We start from the raw sequence: 16,079 nt of genomic DNA, 5'->3' as shown, positions 1-16,079 counted from the left end.
TTAGCATTTTTAACTTAGAGCAACTCCCAGCTGCTCAGATCTCCTGCCTGCCTTGCTTGCAGGAGGATTGAGACTTCACTGCTGGAGATCTTTTTGAAGGCTGACACCTGAAGGCTTCCTGCCACTGTTGCCCTGTATGCAGGGACATGGAGCAGAACTGAACCACATCTGTGTCCCCCATACCGCACAGCACAGTAAAGCCCTACTTACTTGTTTGATGAGAGCTGCTGCCTGCAGGCGGTTTTTGCGATCAGCCACCTCATCTTGGAGCTGCTGCCACAACTTCTGGAGGTTGTCTGTCTGCCTCAGAATGTCCTCCTGGCGCACGGGGTTCTTCTGGCTTAGCTCCCAGCCCCTCCTCATCACATCTGCACATACGGCCCTGTGGGAATTGCACTCTGCTTCGAGAGCCTAGCAGAAGGATGGGAGACATGTCAGCACAACTCTTTCCCTACCAGCTGAGAGCAAAGAGGGGATCCTATTCTCCGCTACTGCAATACATACATTTCCAAAAGCCCTGCGTTTTATCCATGCCTATGACTTCTCCCTGAGCCCTCAGATGATTGCCCCATGGCTCCCCACACATGAATTAATGTCCTACTTTTTGCCTTAAATGTGAAGCTTGTTATGCAGTCTTCTCTCAAGGATATATTTGTTTGTTTTTCACCAATTCAGCTGTCTCATGCCTTCCAGAAACAACAAATACACAAACAGATCCACACAAACGTATATTAAAATTACAGAAGAGGCTCCTGTTTCAGTTTTGTCATGCAAGTTCTCAAGTCCACAAGTCTTTTCACTTGTTCACAGTGATTCTTTGCCATAAGAAGGTAGTAGCTCATATACCCAAACTTTTGATATTAGCCCACATCAAGCTTTTAGGAAAAATGGTAACAGATTCATAAACTCCCACATGTTATCCATCCTGCCTGCTGATATCTGTCGTCTTTTCACCATCTCTTTCTTTCCCAACATCTCTTTTGGCCAGGAAAGGTGGGAAAACCAAAAACTAGCAACCTTTTTCCCCTCCCATCCAAAGTGAGCTAATACAGAGCCTAGCATCTTCACTAGAAGCCTCGCTTTTTGTCCAGTAGGAAACATATTCCTCCTCTACCCTTTCCTTCCCCTGTTGGGGAAAAATCCCTACCCTATACATTTTTTTAAAAATTCCAAAAACTGGTCATGACACTTGAGATAACGAGTGGTTTGATGACTTACTTATAAGTGCTGCACTGACTGAACTGAAGGAGAAGGAGATAGGTGTTCTAAAATCTTGCTACAATACAAAGACAGGGCACTCCCAGCAAAGTAAGATACCTTGTGCTTCTGAATAGAGGCTGTAATCTGGCTGACATCTTTCCCTAAAGTTGTTGTTCTTGCAAGCTTCCATTTCTCGGAGATCCACAATTCTTCCTCTTTGCAGTCATGGAAGAATTCAAAAAGCTTCAAAGTGTCTTCTAGCTGAGATTTTCTGAAACAAAGAAACAAACAATACATCTCAGCCAGAATTAGGACCCCATGGAGACAATGGTAGCATAATCAAAGAATTCAGAAAATCCAAAACTTGAATGCCTTTTACTCCTCTTTTTCATAAATTAATTTATTCATGGAATAAGACAAAGGAAACAAAATTACATTTCCCTCCTCCTCTAGGAGATGAGGAGATAATCACATGCTATTCAGACTTCATATAAAGCAAGCCATAATAAATGCTGAGAATGAAGCTGATCATCTTTGAAAGCAAGTGATGCCTTTCAAGTCTTTCAACTGCATTCAGGACACTCAAGTTGCTTGTGTTACATCTTTATAAATGGAGAAATGAAAAATGTCAAATACTGGGAAGCTGTGTCTTCTGATTAAGGGAGTGACTGGCCATCCTAATCGGGAAGAACGGAGCCATAAGCACAGCCTTACCGTGACTTTTTCACAGCTATAAGGTTCTGATAAAGCTGATGAAGCATCTGAACTTTCGCATAAAGCACTTCTTGCTTAACTGAGCTGTCCTTGCTGATTTCTGCTGTCCTCTGGGTGATGTGTGTCAATCTATCATCATAGGAAGTGATCTGCGAGTCAACCAAGTTGTGCTTCTGCAGCAAATCTACGACTTCTAGGAGCTGCTTCCCACAGTCCTGGGAATTCACTAGCACCTGCAACCAAAATGAGAAATAAAAGGCATTGGCAGAGAGTGCATTCAGGGGCTCAGTACAAAGAAATCAGTTGAAAGATTCCTGTTGACTCTTATAGCTTCTAAATGTAAAAGAAGGTAAAGCTGAAAAGCTGCCTAATTAGGGGAATCATACTTTTCTTTCAATTTCACAAGCTAATGGCAACAATCCAGAGTTTCTGTTTTTTGAGGATATACTGCAAGTAATGGCGTCTTCAAATAAGCATCTGTTTTCACACCTAAGTTATTTCTACTGATTAAGCACCCAAGGTCTCAGAATTTGTCAGTGCAAAGAATAGCCCTATGTTATACACTGATCCGTCAGCAGATTGATGCACACTCTGTATTTGGAGAACTCCACAATATCCCATTTTATGGTATGTGTTGACCGCAATGCTTTTTTATGTTTGAGGAACTCACTTGCTTTTGCTATCTAAATAATGAAGGTAAGTACTTCACAGGGTTTCATTGGTGGTTGATGAAGGTACCAAGTGCTTAAAAGTCTGTCCCCTTTCTAATTGTATCAATGGATACAATTATCAAACCTATTGTAGGATATTAGCTTTCCTTACCAGTCTTCTCCCATATCCTTAGGCTATCATGGTTCCAATAATAATATTACCATTAGGTGTTCTTTGCTTACTAACACTAGGACAGAAAGTTTCATAACTTATGGATAGCTCTTACCTTTAATTTGAAATTCACAACTTCATATAGCCTGTTTACTCTTTCAATTTAGGTACAATGCAGCCCATAGTCATAAGGATTTTTCTATCTTTAAATAAGACAAAGCAAGGCCGAAGGATGTATATATACTTCCAGCCATTACAAAACCACTATGAAATCAATTATTTCCTATGGTAAAAAGAAGACTTTGGACTCTAACACTCTGGTAACACTTGGAAATCCTCTCTAAAAGCAACCACTGTGCATTTACAGCGGAACTTTTATCTCTCATAAGTTTAGGTACTTGAAAGCCAGATATATGTCTTAGCTAGTGCCCACCTGTATAATCACTGGAGGTACTTCCAGAAGGTAATTCAGAAGAATTACATGGAATGGGAACAAGAGGCTGGTTTATTCCACTTTTGCTTTTACACTTCTAAATTTAGGTGAGATTATTTCCCATCTTTTTTTTACTATATAACTTGAATCTGTAGCGCACTCCCTGTAATGCCATATCTGACTTTCTATTTAGGGAGAGGCCCTGTAGCAAAGCCATTTTTTTCTCATATAGTTACCTCCAATGGAATTCACAGCTAGGCATCTAAGTAAAAATGATATATTTTTTCTATAGCTGACAGACCTATCTTCTGTTGGCACCAGGCAGTCCCTGGAACATAGGGGATTTTTTAGGGACACACACTGGTAGAAGGGCAAGCTGTGTGCTGGTTGAGAGGGCTTAGTACCTGCAGTTCTTTCAGCTCCTCCATAATGGTGTCAATGTCCCTCAGGAGGCCCAGAACTTCCTGCATTGTACCCAAGGAGTGTTGTCGTCTCTGCAGCTGATCCAGAAGATCCTGCCATTGCTTTGAAATGCTGTTTTGCCTAGAAAGGAAGGGAAAGAAATCACCAATTTGGACCAAAGACTTTGGGCAGCACTGAGAGATTCTCAGTGCTTGCAGCTTTAGAAGAGCTAAATGAACACGCACTAACTACTCCTGCCACTAGTGCAAGAGGACAGGCCATGATCACCAAACAGGTCAAAACAATGCTGTTTTCTAATTAGTGTGATCACAGGGAGGAATTTTGACTAGTACATCAACTGTCATTGACTTTTTAAATGAAGGCATTGCTTTTTATGGATCCTCATACCTGAAATTCCACATTGCTTTTACCTGATACAATGGAAAGGCTTGGAAAAAGAATTGCTCTTTAAATGGCTGTTTAAAGCAAAAAATTAATCTAAACCATACAACAAGTCATCATCTGATCTCATAAAGAGTTTGGTTTACTCTTTTATAGCTGTTTTCTTTAGTTTTGCCACGGGCTTCTGATTTTGTCTGAACTTAGAAAAGCATTGAAATACCACAAGAGAAGTTATTTGTATGTCATTCTTAGCCATTCCCAAATCAGGCTATACTGATAATCGGAGAAGTCGTAATTTCTCAAGATTTTCTCCAAATTAGAGTCAGTCTGAGAAGACTTTGTGCCTTAACTAATCTCTATCTCCCCAAACCACACTGAAAAAGAAACGTGTTGATATGGAAAACAAATGTATCTCTCTAAGCATTTCTGATGGAATATAGGATTTCTGGCAGAACAAGTATTTCCATATCTAATGAAAAGGTCTTAAAATTAATTTTCACCAGAAAGCAGTCTGAGGGTTTGATCATTTAAGAAAATAAAAAATTTAAAGACAATAAAGCATATGTCTTATCTGCTGAAACTGTTCACAGATAGAAGAAATTCCTGCCAGCTTTACTCATGAGGAGCAGAGCTATGATTCATAGCTACAATTTGTTTTCTTCTGCCACACCACAGAATTTCAGCTAATTTCAACCTCCACCACTACACAGTCTCATGACCATTGCTCACTTCTTCAAGATTTGATCTTTGCCATGATAGTTCTCCTGGCTGATGATTGTGGCCATTTTGTTCAAAGCTGTAAAGCGTTCCTTCCTGGGGAGTACATCTGCCACGATAGCTTCCAGCTTCTTACTGGCAGCCTCCATCCTGTCTGCACTCTCTGGCCAGAAGTCCTGCTTCCCAATCACTTTCCTCATGTCTTCCAAGTAGGACTCACGCAGGGCTGCCTTCTTCAGAAACCTCTGGGCTAGCTGTTCCAGCCTTTCTAGCCTCAGCATCTCTTTCTGCAGCGCTTTTCCCCGGTTGTGCTCTGCTTTTTCCAGGATAGCCCAGTGTTTTTCCACATCCTGCAGCATCTTCCCCTCTGGGGGCAAGTATGGCCATTGGTTGTTGGCTCTCTGCTTGGTCCTGATGTTGAAGAGATGAGCTTCAATCATGCCCTTCTCTTGATATTTGAGGGGTTTCTCCACAGTACGGAAGGTCTTGAAGTTGGCCATAAGCAGCCACATTTCCTGAAGAGAGTTGGGGAAATGATGGTCATCCAGTTCCGTCACCTTCTGTTTAATCCATTTCAGGAGGTCAGAGATCATCTGCTCATATATAAGCTTCATATCATCTATCTCCTTCAGGAAGAACACGATCTGTGATGGGAATACGAAGTTACAAGCCACATAAGAAGCAGAATGAAGCAAGTTGGGTGAACAGAAAACATCTTCAAAAACCAAGTTTAGGATTCAAATAGTTGGCTATGTGTCAGGAAAATAATATTTAACAAGCAGGTTGCCACAGTCATCACATTTTTATACCAATGTGGTGATAGCTGTCACCTGAGGTCAGGTGAAATCCTAGAATAACCTTCCATAAAACACAGATGAATAAATATTATTTAATGTCTCATTTCAGTTTTTATTTACGAAAGGTTAATTTTGGAATAAAGAGCATGCACGTGGAGACCGTCAGCAGTTCCTATGTGGGCTGACTAGAAAGCAAGAATCCCAAACTGAGGGTTCAGCTTTTTTGTTTCACAATGGAAAAACACACATTTGTTTCCCATTCTCATTCCTAAAGTCAAAACAATTATATCCCATCTCATATGTAGTTACACCCTCTTAGCTTCACCTCCTTAGGCTGCAGGAGATCATCTAACAAGACCCTGATTCTCTCACATGCCCACAGCTGACTGTGGTCAAACAGACCCTTCTCAATCTCTTCTGTTGGAGCTATTTCTGTTTGTATAAATTATTAGATTTTGTCTCATAGCCAAACAGGGGTTTGGTAAGGATGTTAACTCTGATTCAGTACTGATTTTCCAAGTCGCGGAGTTCTATTTGTTTCATTTGTGGTGTGACTGGCCTTTATTTTAAGTTCAGGTAAACACTGGAGCAAACATTTAGAATTAAATCCATAATGAAATTAAAAAGTGTTAGAACAAATCATCCTTTCTTTCTATTTTACATTTTTCCATCTTTCTCTTTTTACTTTATCTCTTTTTTTTTTTTTCCCCCACCTTAACTTAGTAGCACTCCTGCAGATGTCAGGTTTAATGCTGAACAATGATGTCTGCCTCTGTCATTCCCCTGGGCCCGCCTGCTCTGAACAGGCAGATTAGTAAGGGAGATGGCACTGAGCAAAGACCCAGTCCCTGCAAGTAGTAATCTGCTTTTACCTACCAGAAAGCGCACTTGGCAATAAATAAATATCAGTGCTGGAAGAGGAGTAAAACAGTACCAACCTTTAGTGCAGGAAAAGCAGCCCGTGACATCAGGGCTCCCTTCTGTATTTTCTGCCATCATACCCAGTTCTTGCTGAAAGATCCTAGCAAATGCATGGTCACCTCACGCGGGAGGAGGAGAGGAGATTTACCTCCCTGGGCTGATTGTCTCTGCCATCCTGGTCACACACTTAGTCTGAACTCAGAGACCTCCTTGACATATTCAGGCTTCCCTCCCCAATCCTATTAGTAAATTCAGAGCTGCCTATTTGAGGGGACTAAAGACATGAAGAGCTTAACATCTGTTTCGTTCTCCTTCTGAATGTTTGTTTATGTCAGAAACGCAGGAAGACAGGAGTGCAACATTAGAGACAGGCTAAAAATAGGGAAGGAGACAAAGAGAGAAAAAGAAGCTGGTAAGTGGGAAGAGAGAGAGAAAAGAAAGAATAAATATGCTTGCACAAAATGGAAAAAACAGTGGGGCAGAAGAACTGAAAATGGACATGTTAAAAAAAAAAACTTTTCTGTTTTTTTTTTCATAATACAAAAGTTACAGCCTATTTGATCCTTATAGTTTATCTAATACATGCTTGCTGACTCAAGGTCTATTTCAGGTTTATCAGAAGAATAACAATGTCTCCTGGCCAAAATCCAGAAAGTCACACGTAGACCAGTCAAATCCTACAGCCCACTATCCTTTCTGATGCCCAATCTTTGTTTGACCAAATTCCAAGTCCTGCTCTCAACTAACGCTTCTCTCTACAGAACATCGCTGTTACTGATACATGTTCTGGGATCATCTTGTTCTTGTCCCAGACCACTGTGTTAGCTGAGCAAACCCTGCTTTGCAAAAGCTTTTCACCTTGTCACCACCAGGGATGTCTTAGTTTGTATTTTTGTGCCTCCCACTAGGCAATATATTTCCCCTCTCAACTGCACAGGCAGTTCTCCTAGTCCAGATGTTCAGGAAGACCCATCCTGGGTGTGCAGGTTTTCTGTGGGCTATTTGTTTTGCATTTTTGACAAAACCATAGTAGGTTATTCTGAAGGTAGAAAAGAAATTCCCTCTAAGGAAAGTGGTCTTCAGCAGAATAACCACAAATTTCCTGCAGTTTTCCATCAACAGGATGCAAGTAGTTTTTAATATAACTCATGATCGTATGTGAGACAAAATGTATGTGGAAACTGAAAAAAAAGTTTTTTTAGCTTTGGGGGTTTTTTCCCTAGGACTGTTTCCCCTTCTTTTTCACTCCTTCATTTTTCATGTCTGTCTTATTTTTTTCCTTCTACATTTTGTACCTGTCTAAGGAGTTAGAAAGAAAGGGTGAGGATTTTCACAGGAAATAAAAATCCAAAGTAGTCTCATAGAATAAGGGATCATCTTTCCTATTAAATCAGAACATTGTTGACTAGGTCTGCTTTTCCTATAGTAATCCTCCCAAGAATGGTCAGGCGTTGGAACAGGCTGCCCAAGAGAGGTGACAGAGTTACCAACCCTGGAGGTATTTAAAAGATGTGTAGACGCAGCACTTGGGGACATGGTTTAGGAGACGTGGTAGTGTTGGGTTGACAGTTGGACTTGATCCTAGAGGTCTTTTCCAACCTTAATAATTCTATGATTCTAAGATTAGTGAGATCTGATGTCTCAAGCTGCCTTGGAGCCACATCAGTTCTCAAACAGAAACTGTGAGGTCAAAAATGGATTAATTTTCAGTGAGATATATGTGATCCCCTTCAGATATCAGAGAGTCTGCAGACACTTCCCAAGATTCAAGTGACAATAAAAGGTCTTTCATATAGCTGTGCCATTTGATTCAGTTCAAATGATTCTGAAATTGAGCTTGCACAAAAAACTCCAACCATTTCCATCATAAATTTAGCTTTATGTGTTTAACTTTTAACTTCTGAAGGTAGCAATGCACTTACTTTGGTAAGTCGCTTTTGTATTGTCTGTCCTTGTTTCAGTCTAGAGAAGTAGTGGTAATAGAGTGACACGTAAGTCATGATGGATTTCTCATCTGGGTAGGGTACGGCCACATCCTCAGCATCAAGCAGTTTGCTGATTCCCAGCTCTTTCTCAGCAACATTGAAGGCATTGTTCAGGTTTTTGATGGGCTGGTCCTGCCGCAGTGAGCTATAGTGGATAAGATCAGGCCTAGGCAAGGTGAAGAACAGGGCGTGGAGGGGAAGAAAGATTTTTGTTTGTCATAAGTTCTTTCAGATTATAAACCATAAACTGTTTATTAGACTAAGGAATGTGACATCAATGCTGAAATTGCTCTGCCTGACCCTGAGCTTCATTCACCCCTTGCCTATATAACAGGAAGAAAGTTGTCCCTTATGAACCTGAAGTACCACTCCCAGCAAATCTCTGCCCTTCACTTATTTCTTCTCTTCACTGATGGGTGAAAACAAAAGCCCATGAGAGAGGCAATTCTGAAAAAGGAGGTGACTCCCAGCTGGGGAAGTTACAGGATCCCACTGTGGTATCCTGCCAGAAGATGCATCAGAACTGTTAATGGGAGAAGAAATGTTCAAGGTTCTCCCAGGTGGTTTCTCTCTCCTGCCTTGGGCTGATTTCTTCACACTTTTTCAAAGGGCCAGAGAAGGGAGAAAGAAAGAGACTGATAGGTTGCTTACTCTGTTACAATTGAATCAGAAGGTATACATGCTCACAAAGTTCATACAATAAAACCAGTCTCTAAAATAGAAACTTCTGAAAAAGAGCAATGGGAACATGACTGAGGGGCCAAGACAAAATAATGGGCAGCATTGTTCAGATGTGTGATATTCCCTTGGAAATTTGACTTTATGCCCAACAAAAGGAACTACCAAGCAGGAGCTTTTCGTCCTTCCTTCCTCAGAGAGAGAATATCCATTTGAGAAAGGAGAGTCTTCAGTGAGAAAGGGCAAAGGGAGAATTTGACAGTTTACTGACAAATATTTGTAATTCCAACTCTGGGGCAACTTGTGCTGGAGCTAGAAACAGCAACAAGCAACTCGTCCTGAACTGATCCATCAGATCTTACCTGTGAGCATGTATGAGTGCATTGAAGGCCAGCCCATCGCTCCAGCTTTTGGAGAAGTCCTTCACATTCACATTGGAATAGCTGGCAGTTTTATGCTGACACCAGAGTAGTAAGGCTTCATTGGCAAATAGAACATCAGCTCTGCCTCCAAATTCTTCCTGTGAAGAGAGCAGGGAAAAGAAAAATCAGTGTGAACAATATACGGAAGTAGCATCTGTGGGTTTATGTTATGTTCCAAGGATCACTTTGTATTACTTCTGTCCTATTCACAAATCCCCCCCAAAGTCATGACTTTCAGACTGTAGAATAAAGGTAGATTGATTTAACGTGAAAGTAGAATTTCACTCTTAAAGTAGAAGTGAATTGAATGAACTCAGAAATTATAGAATGAAATGCAGGTGTTAAAAAGTTTTTAAATGTTTCTCTTCTGCAAGGTTTATAGAAATCAAGTGGAAAGCAAAGCTCAGTTTATTTGCTTCCTCCACTGTGAACTAGAACTCAGAAACAAAATATAATCTATCCAGGTCTAATGGTAGAAGTTATTACCTTTGATTTCATAACATCTTCATAGGATCTTATCTTCCATGTACCCAGAGTACACGTTAAATAATTTTAAAAGGAATATTTTTCTTTAGAGAAACAGCAAAGGAGAAGCATGCAGTTCTAATCTGGAGGGAAGGGTCATCAGAGAATTTCTTCCCGGAGTCAAAAGCCAGTGACAAGTTTGTGGGAAAGAGTGAAGAACATGAATATCCTATCTATCTCCAAGTTACTGTTTTCTGCCTCTTTGAGAAACTATAAAAAGGATTCAATTGCTTTTAGAAATCATTGGCTGAGTGACTAGGTAATATTATAAGACCTGCATGACCAAAATGGGTAGGAAACATCATCAAAACAGTCCTTACTGGCCTGAAACTCTATGAAGTCTCTGAAATACTCTAATCGGGCAAAAAGACAAAGACACTGTTTTACCTTATCAAGTTTGATAGACGAAATCTGAAATCGAAGTATAATGATCCAGATAAGTCCCAGGATTAAGGTTCTGTCACCATCTACGATATTCTCAGGACCAATCACTTTTACTTGTACCTGCTAATAAACCAATATCTGTTCAGCATAAAAGTACTCATGTCCAGCTCTCTGAAGGAGGTATCTGTGTAACAAGCTATTATTGAAGAGGGTGTTCAGGCTTTCTGAAGGAAACTGGTTTTATGCGATCTCTTAATTTGTCTATATAACTGCAAACTCCCATGTTCACACCCTAGCTCTCACGTGCACCAAGGATGAGTTTCAGCAAAAGCCTGGCAAAAGGACAGTGCTCTCAAAGATTTAAAGTTCCTTTAAATGTTTTGAAAACTGGTTTTTGAGGAAAGAATCACAATTCGCTGTTCCTTTCCTCCAAAGGAGTGACAGCAGGGCAAACTCAGAGACCATCTCTTCTGTCTGGCCTCCAGCCAGCTAGTCAGCATATAGTTCTTTGGCTCACCAAACAGTACTAACATCCCACTCAACAGGCCACGGCTGCCTTCCCCAGTATAAGTTGAGCAGCAAGCAGGGCTGTAGTTTATACCAACAAGGCGATACCTCTTCAAGAGGTCTGAGCATGCTGTATCAGCTCCTGCTATCTGCATGGTCCTCTCTCTGGAGGCTGGACTCATGTGACAAGTGATGGTTGGCTGGTCCAGGTGGCAGAGCCTGGATGTGCACATAACACTGGGACTTACATGGTGTGCACAGTATGTCAGCTGGAGCCCCATACTGTATTGCATTTGTTTTGTAATTAGCAGAAATTCAGACGTTATATTGTTTCCCACACCTACTGCTATGAAACCCTTCTGCTCCTTTGGAATTCGTAGCATAGAGTTTTGTGTGATGATTTTCCAGAGAAGTCTACAATAAATTGTTTGCTTGGAAAAGAAAATAAAAGACATACTTGCAGCTGAAAAGAGGATGCACAACTGGAATAAATAAAACCAATGCAATGACTGTGACCCTGTGACTTGCTGAAACTGTCAGAATCAGAGCTCTAAAAATCTCCATTTTTATACCAGGTAGCTTCGCCTTTGCCTAATGATGTTTGCTCTCCCCCAACATCTGATAGATATAGAAATGCAGTATGTTTTCATTTAGGTGTGATTTATTTGGGGGAAACACTAGCTGTTTAAGTCACGTTACTTGAATAACAAAGAAATTGAAATCTGATGAGATAGCTTTCCTTTTAATAATACCCCTGACCGGTCTTCAAAGAATATCTTACTGCGTATCAGAGGGAGAAATAATTAATATAATGCTATAATTAGATGGTAACATACATAAGCTATTGTGTTCTTGAATATCAATATTAACTTACCTTGGATTTCAGAAATGTGATGGCTTTGCTGTTGTTCTCTAGAAAATGCACTCTCATCTTTCCCCAGTTCGGTCTGGGCAAAACTTCTCCAGAGAGCAGCTCCAGCAGTCTTATGAGAGAGATGCCATCCTTCAAGTCTGTGTAAATATCTTCTATCTCAACATTTACCTGTGAAGACCAGTCAGACAATCAGACTCTGGCTGAACACTCGGCCCACAGAACCCTCTACTTCTAATACTAAACAAAGAACGCATTCTTGCTGCTCACCGAGTCTTTTGTACGTCAGTGCATATTTATGAAAAGTGATGAGTCTTAATTCACTAAAATTGATTTGCAGGAGGCCTGACATTTTATGAAAGTGGGCTGAAGTAAAAAACAAAACAAACCAAACCACAAAAAACCCCAAACAAACAAAAAAGAAACACCAAAAAACCTCCACAGCTGGCAAATAAAAACTGGATTTTGAGAAATATAAAGAAGTTCAGCATTTTTAAAAATCAAATATTTCGGAAGTGCTGACATTTTTTATTTCAACTCAAATGAATCTTTTCAAAGTTTTATTATGAGCAATGCATTGCATTTAAAAATTGAGCTGTTAATCCCATTTAATGACTGAGTTTTTACTCCAGTCTCAACAAAGTCTGTTATGTCCTGCTTAGACCTATGCTACCACCCAAAGTCTCCATATTTTTAGCCAGAGTCTCACACTAAGTGAAAGATTAAGATCTTTTGCAAAAATTTATTCATTTCTGCCAGTAGTGAGGTCACCCAGTGCTTAGGTAATACAACAGGCGTTGTACACACTAAGGTGTGTACTCTGACCTAACAAGAACTTGCCTTGGGCACCGCCTTTTGGCCTTATGCCACTAGCCATCAAGATGTGACATTAAAACCATACCCCACACCCAACAATAATTTACTGTGATTTTGAAATCACTGTAAATAATCTTTTTGTCTTCATGAAAAAAGGAAAAAACTGAAGTAGTGGCTTTTTTTCATTCAGAGAATAGTTACATGTAGGGGAAAAAAAAGGACAAGCAACAGACGTGCACTTTTTCGTTCCTGACCAATTATTAATCAGTTTAACAGACCTTTCCTCCAGAGAAAGGAGAAAACACTGAAAGTGTAAAAGCAACGCAGAGACTTTAAGTCTATATTGTGGGTGGATCAATAATTTATAACTTTCTCTGACTGATTATCTCCATGAAAACCTCCCTGTTTAGTTGTCAAATTTATTTCTTTTTGCATATTAAATAAACTTAAAATTCTGCATGTATTACATAAGAAAGTTAAAGCTGTTATATTCTGTGACAAGTCTATAAATGAAGAATAGTTCCATTTAGATCTGTAAAGAGACAGTCTTCATATATCTGCTTTATGCGTCACCCGGCAATAGTTTTAATAGCTCTGTTGCATCATTCTTCCCATAAAGATACCAATCACAGATTGCTTAACAAATTCAATCCAATAGCATCCTTAGTGCTAGACCTGAAATCGCCAACAGTGCAACTGAGAATACCGCAGTGTCCTGTAGTATGATCCAATGGCGTTGAAGTGGGTGTTGAAAAGCTGAGACTACATTGCTGAGACGACCTAGATAAGCTGTGTGTCTCCGCACCACTTCTTACCGTATATGGTTTGGAAAGCTCCCACAGGCTTTCCCCCCCATGCTTTTATGATACATGAACAAGTACTATGCAGGAAGTTAAGACTGACATTTTAATCTTTGAACTTGAAGGTGTTTTTAAAATAAGAAAGTATGTATATTTATCTGTAGCTAAACAGAAATAATGTCCTACACCATGAAAACCTGACTTTCTGCAGGTGGCAAAATGAGAATGTGTTTTGCAGTTCTTCTCTCACGGTAAGAAAAATAAATTTAAATGTTTGTTGTGCTCTGAGGCTGCCTTTGCACCAATCACCAACTTAAAACATTACACTAAAAAAAAAAAGCATCTAGTATTGAAATGTCGTATAATAGTGATGAGCTAGAATGGAACCAAGAGGCCTGGTCCTGCTTGGTGTCACCAAGGTCCATTTTCATTAATATCAACTACAGACTCTAGAAAAGGGAATTGGCTTTGGATGATGTAATCCCCTACTCTGTGTGACACAGCTACATCATTTGTGCCTGAAATGAGTTAATCTGCAGTAAATCTGGAGATTTTTGGAGTATTTTGGAGTTACCTTGCACACACAGATCAACTGTGCACTAGCTCTGAAGCTTTCTGGAAGTCTGAGACTGAAAACAAACTGGTCTGTACTCGCACGGTAGTATGTCTGAAATTGCTAGACTTAAGGCAACTTTTTCAAAGCCACTGAGCAGCAGCTGAAGCTGGACTGATAAGGCAAAGCAGAATGTCTTAAATTTTGGCCAGGCAATTAAGAATTGAGCATTGTTTGGGGAAATCCAGACATCTGCAGATACTTATAGGAAAAGGGAGAGCAAATAAAGATTTCCTCTGAGATGATCACCAAGATACAGCGGACATCACAATATGACAAGATAATAAAGTCTACAAAAGCTAACCCTGATTTCAGGGAAGACTGGTAATGTGGTCAATGGAGACAGATGTAAGGTAAAAGATAAAGGCTGGAGCACTCTGGTTATTCAAAGCCTTCCTTGCTTGCATATATGTGTAATGACAACACTCAGGAAAAATCTGTTTAAAATAACTTAAAAAACGAATAAAGTGGGTGAAATCAATAAAATAAAAAACAGAAAAAAAATCCCCAAATGGAAGGAGCTACCTACGTTATTCCTGAAGAAGACATTGTTCATCCAGTTGGTGAAGGTTTTCTTTTGCATGGACATACGCTGCTCCTGCAGCTTTTTGATATGGTCTTTTTCATATTCGGTATTCATGGTCACCTAGGAAGTCAGAAGCTCCAGTGAGGTGTTCAGTGCTAAAGAGGTCTGCCTGGCCAGCTACAAAACACAGTAAGATGCCCAGTGTATGCAGGGAACCCAACCCCAACGGGTACAAGATTCAATACCACACCCAGTATAATACCTTAATTTCCTTTTGCTTGTACTTTGCACTTTAATTTCACTCATCTTTTTTTTTTTTTTTTAACTTACTTGAGTTCTCCCTTTTAAAATGCATCTCTAGTTTCAGGTTGAAAAATGTGACATGTTTCTATGAAGCTTTACTTACTTTCTTTCAGCCCCTCCCTACTCACTTGATCCATGAGGAGCACCATGATCTGAAAGCCCTCAGTAACTTCCCTGGATGTGCTGGAAGCACATGACAGAAAACTGATCTTAGACCTTGTCAGAAAGAGGGATCTGCAAATCACTTCCAATGCAGCCCTTGAAAGCGTCTTATGTTCTCTGAGGACTGGTTGAGATGCTGCTGTTGGCTTTCAGACCATAGTATTTCCAACAGAAATCAATCAGCTGCTTAGAAAGGAAATGGAACCAACTTGGTTCTTTCTTCTCCTGAGTTCAGTTTGTGCATATCTGTCACTGTAAGGATGGTGACACAGGTTCATAATCACATGGACAAGGTCCTGGGCTGGGAGTCAGAAAGCATTATTCCTCTTCCCCAGGCTGTCACAGACTTGTACACCTCACCCATACCGGTGAAAAATCAGGCTTGTAATTCATCACAGTACCCAAGCTGAACATTCAGGAAGGTTAGAAAGGAGTAGTCTTCCCTTTAGAGTGTGAGACACAATAAACTAGATTTCAGCTCAGCTGAACAACTCTTTTGGCGTCATTTGGCTTATGGGGTAAATCTGTAACAGCAGTGACCTTGCTGTTATGAAGGCAAGAGAATCACTTAAAAAACCCCAACAAACAAAACAAAACACCAGTGTAAGATCCATAGCTACAGGCATCTTTACTGACCCAACATCATCTGCTTGGACTACTGCCATAATTATAAGTGTTACCTGGATGTCAGCCTAGCTGTGAAACTAAGAAACCTGTTGTAATGGTAGAAGAGAAGAGAGGCGTCTGCTGCTGTCAACCCACTGCAAAGAGAGAAGGGAATGAAAAATTAACAAACTGACAAACTGCAGAGGTGTGGAGCAGGGTGACCTACTTCCTAATAGTCTGTGTCCGTTTTGTGAAGGCCCAGCTCTCAGATATTCTGGGCTCTGCGCCCTTTTAATTCATAAAACATAAAATACTGAAAAAAACCCCCATTGTCTGTCCTAGTGTGAGAGGACAGCGATAGGGAAATTGCAACAGCAGCCACTACAAATGGGAAGTTGCTGTCCTGATAGTTTTCCACGCTCTAGTAACCATGAAGAATGTTGCCATTTTACAAGATGAAAAGGTGGGGCAAG

General features: G+C 40.3%; 1 protein-coding gene across 1 annotated transcript in view; it reads right to left on the bottom strand.

The window, feature by feature from the left end:
- Nucleotides 1–15,162, bottom strand: part of SPTBN5 (spectrin beta, non-erythrocytic 5) — a 99,391-nt gene extending 84,229 nt beyond the window's left edge. Inside the window, 10 exon segments of the mRNA XM_064462471.1 lie at nucleotides 211–411; nucleotides 1,318–1,471; nucleotides 1,915–2,147; nucleotides 3,574–3,712; nucleotides 4,703–5,334; nucleotides 8,331–8,559; nucleotides 9,434–9,591; nucleotides 10,406–10,525; nucleotides 11,784–11,951; nucleotides 14,539–15,162. Of these exon segments, the coding sequence (XP_064318541.1) occupies nucleotides 211–411; nucleotides 1,318–1,471; nucleotides 1,915–2,147; nucleotides 3,574–3,712; nucleotides 4,703–5,334; nucleotides 8,331–8,559; nucleotides 9,434–9,591; nucleotides 10,406–10,525; nucleotides 11,784–11,951; nucleotides 14,539–14,649 (2,145 nt within the window). The 5' untranslated portion in view covers nucleotides 14,650–15,162.
- Between the last annotated feature and the right edge of the window lie 917 nt (nucleotides 15,163–16,079).

Source organism: Phalacrocorax carbo, chromosome 10, assembly GCF_963921805.1.
Source record: "Phalacrocorax carbo chromosome 10, bPhaCar2.1, whole genome shotgun sequence".
NCBI classification, from domain to species: Eukaryota; Metazoa; Chordata; class Aves; order Suliformes; family Phalacrocoracidae; genus Phalacrocorax; species Phalacrocorax carbo.
The sequence above is the reverse complement of the archived record's forward strand: the minus strand, read 5'-3'. Positions and strand labels throughout refer to the sequence as shown.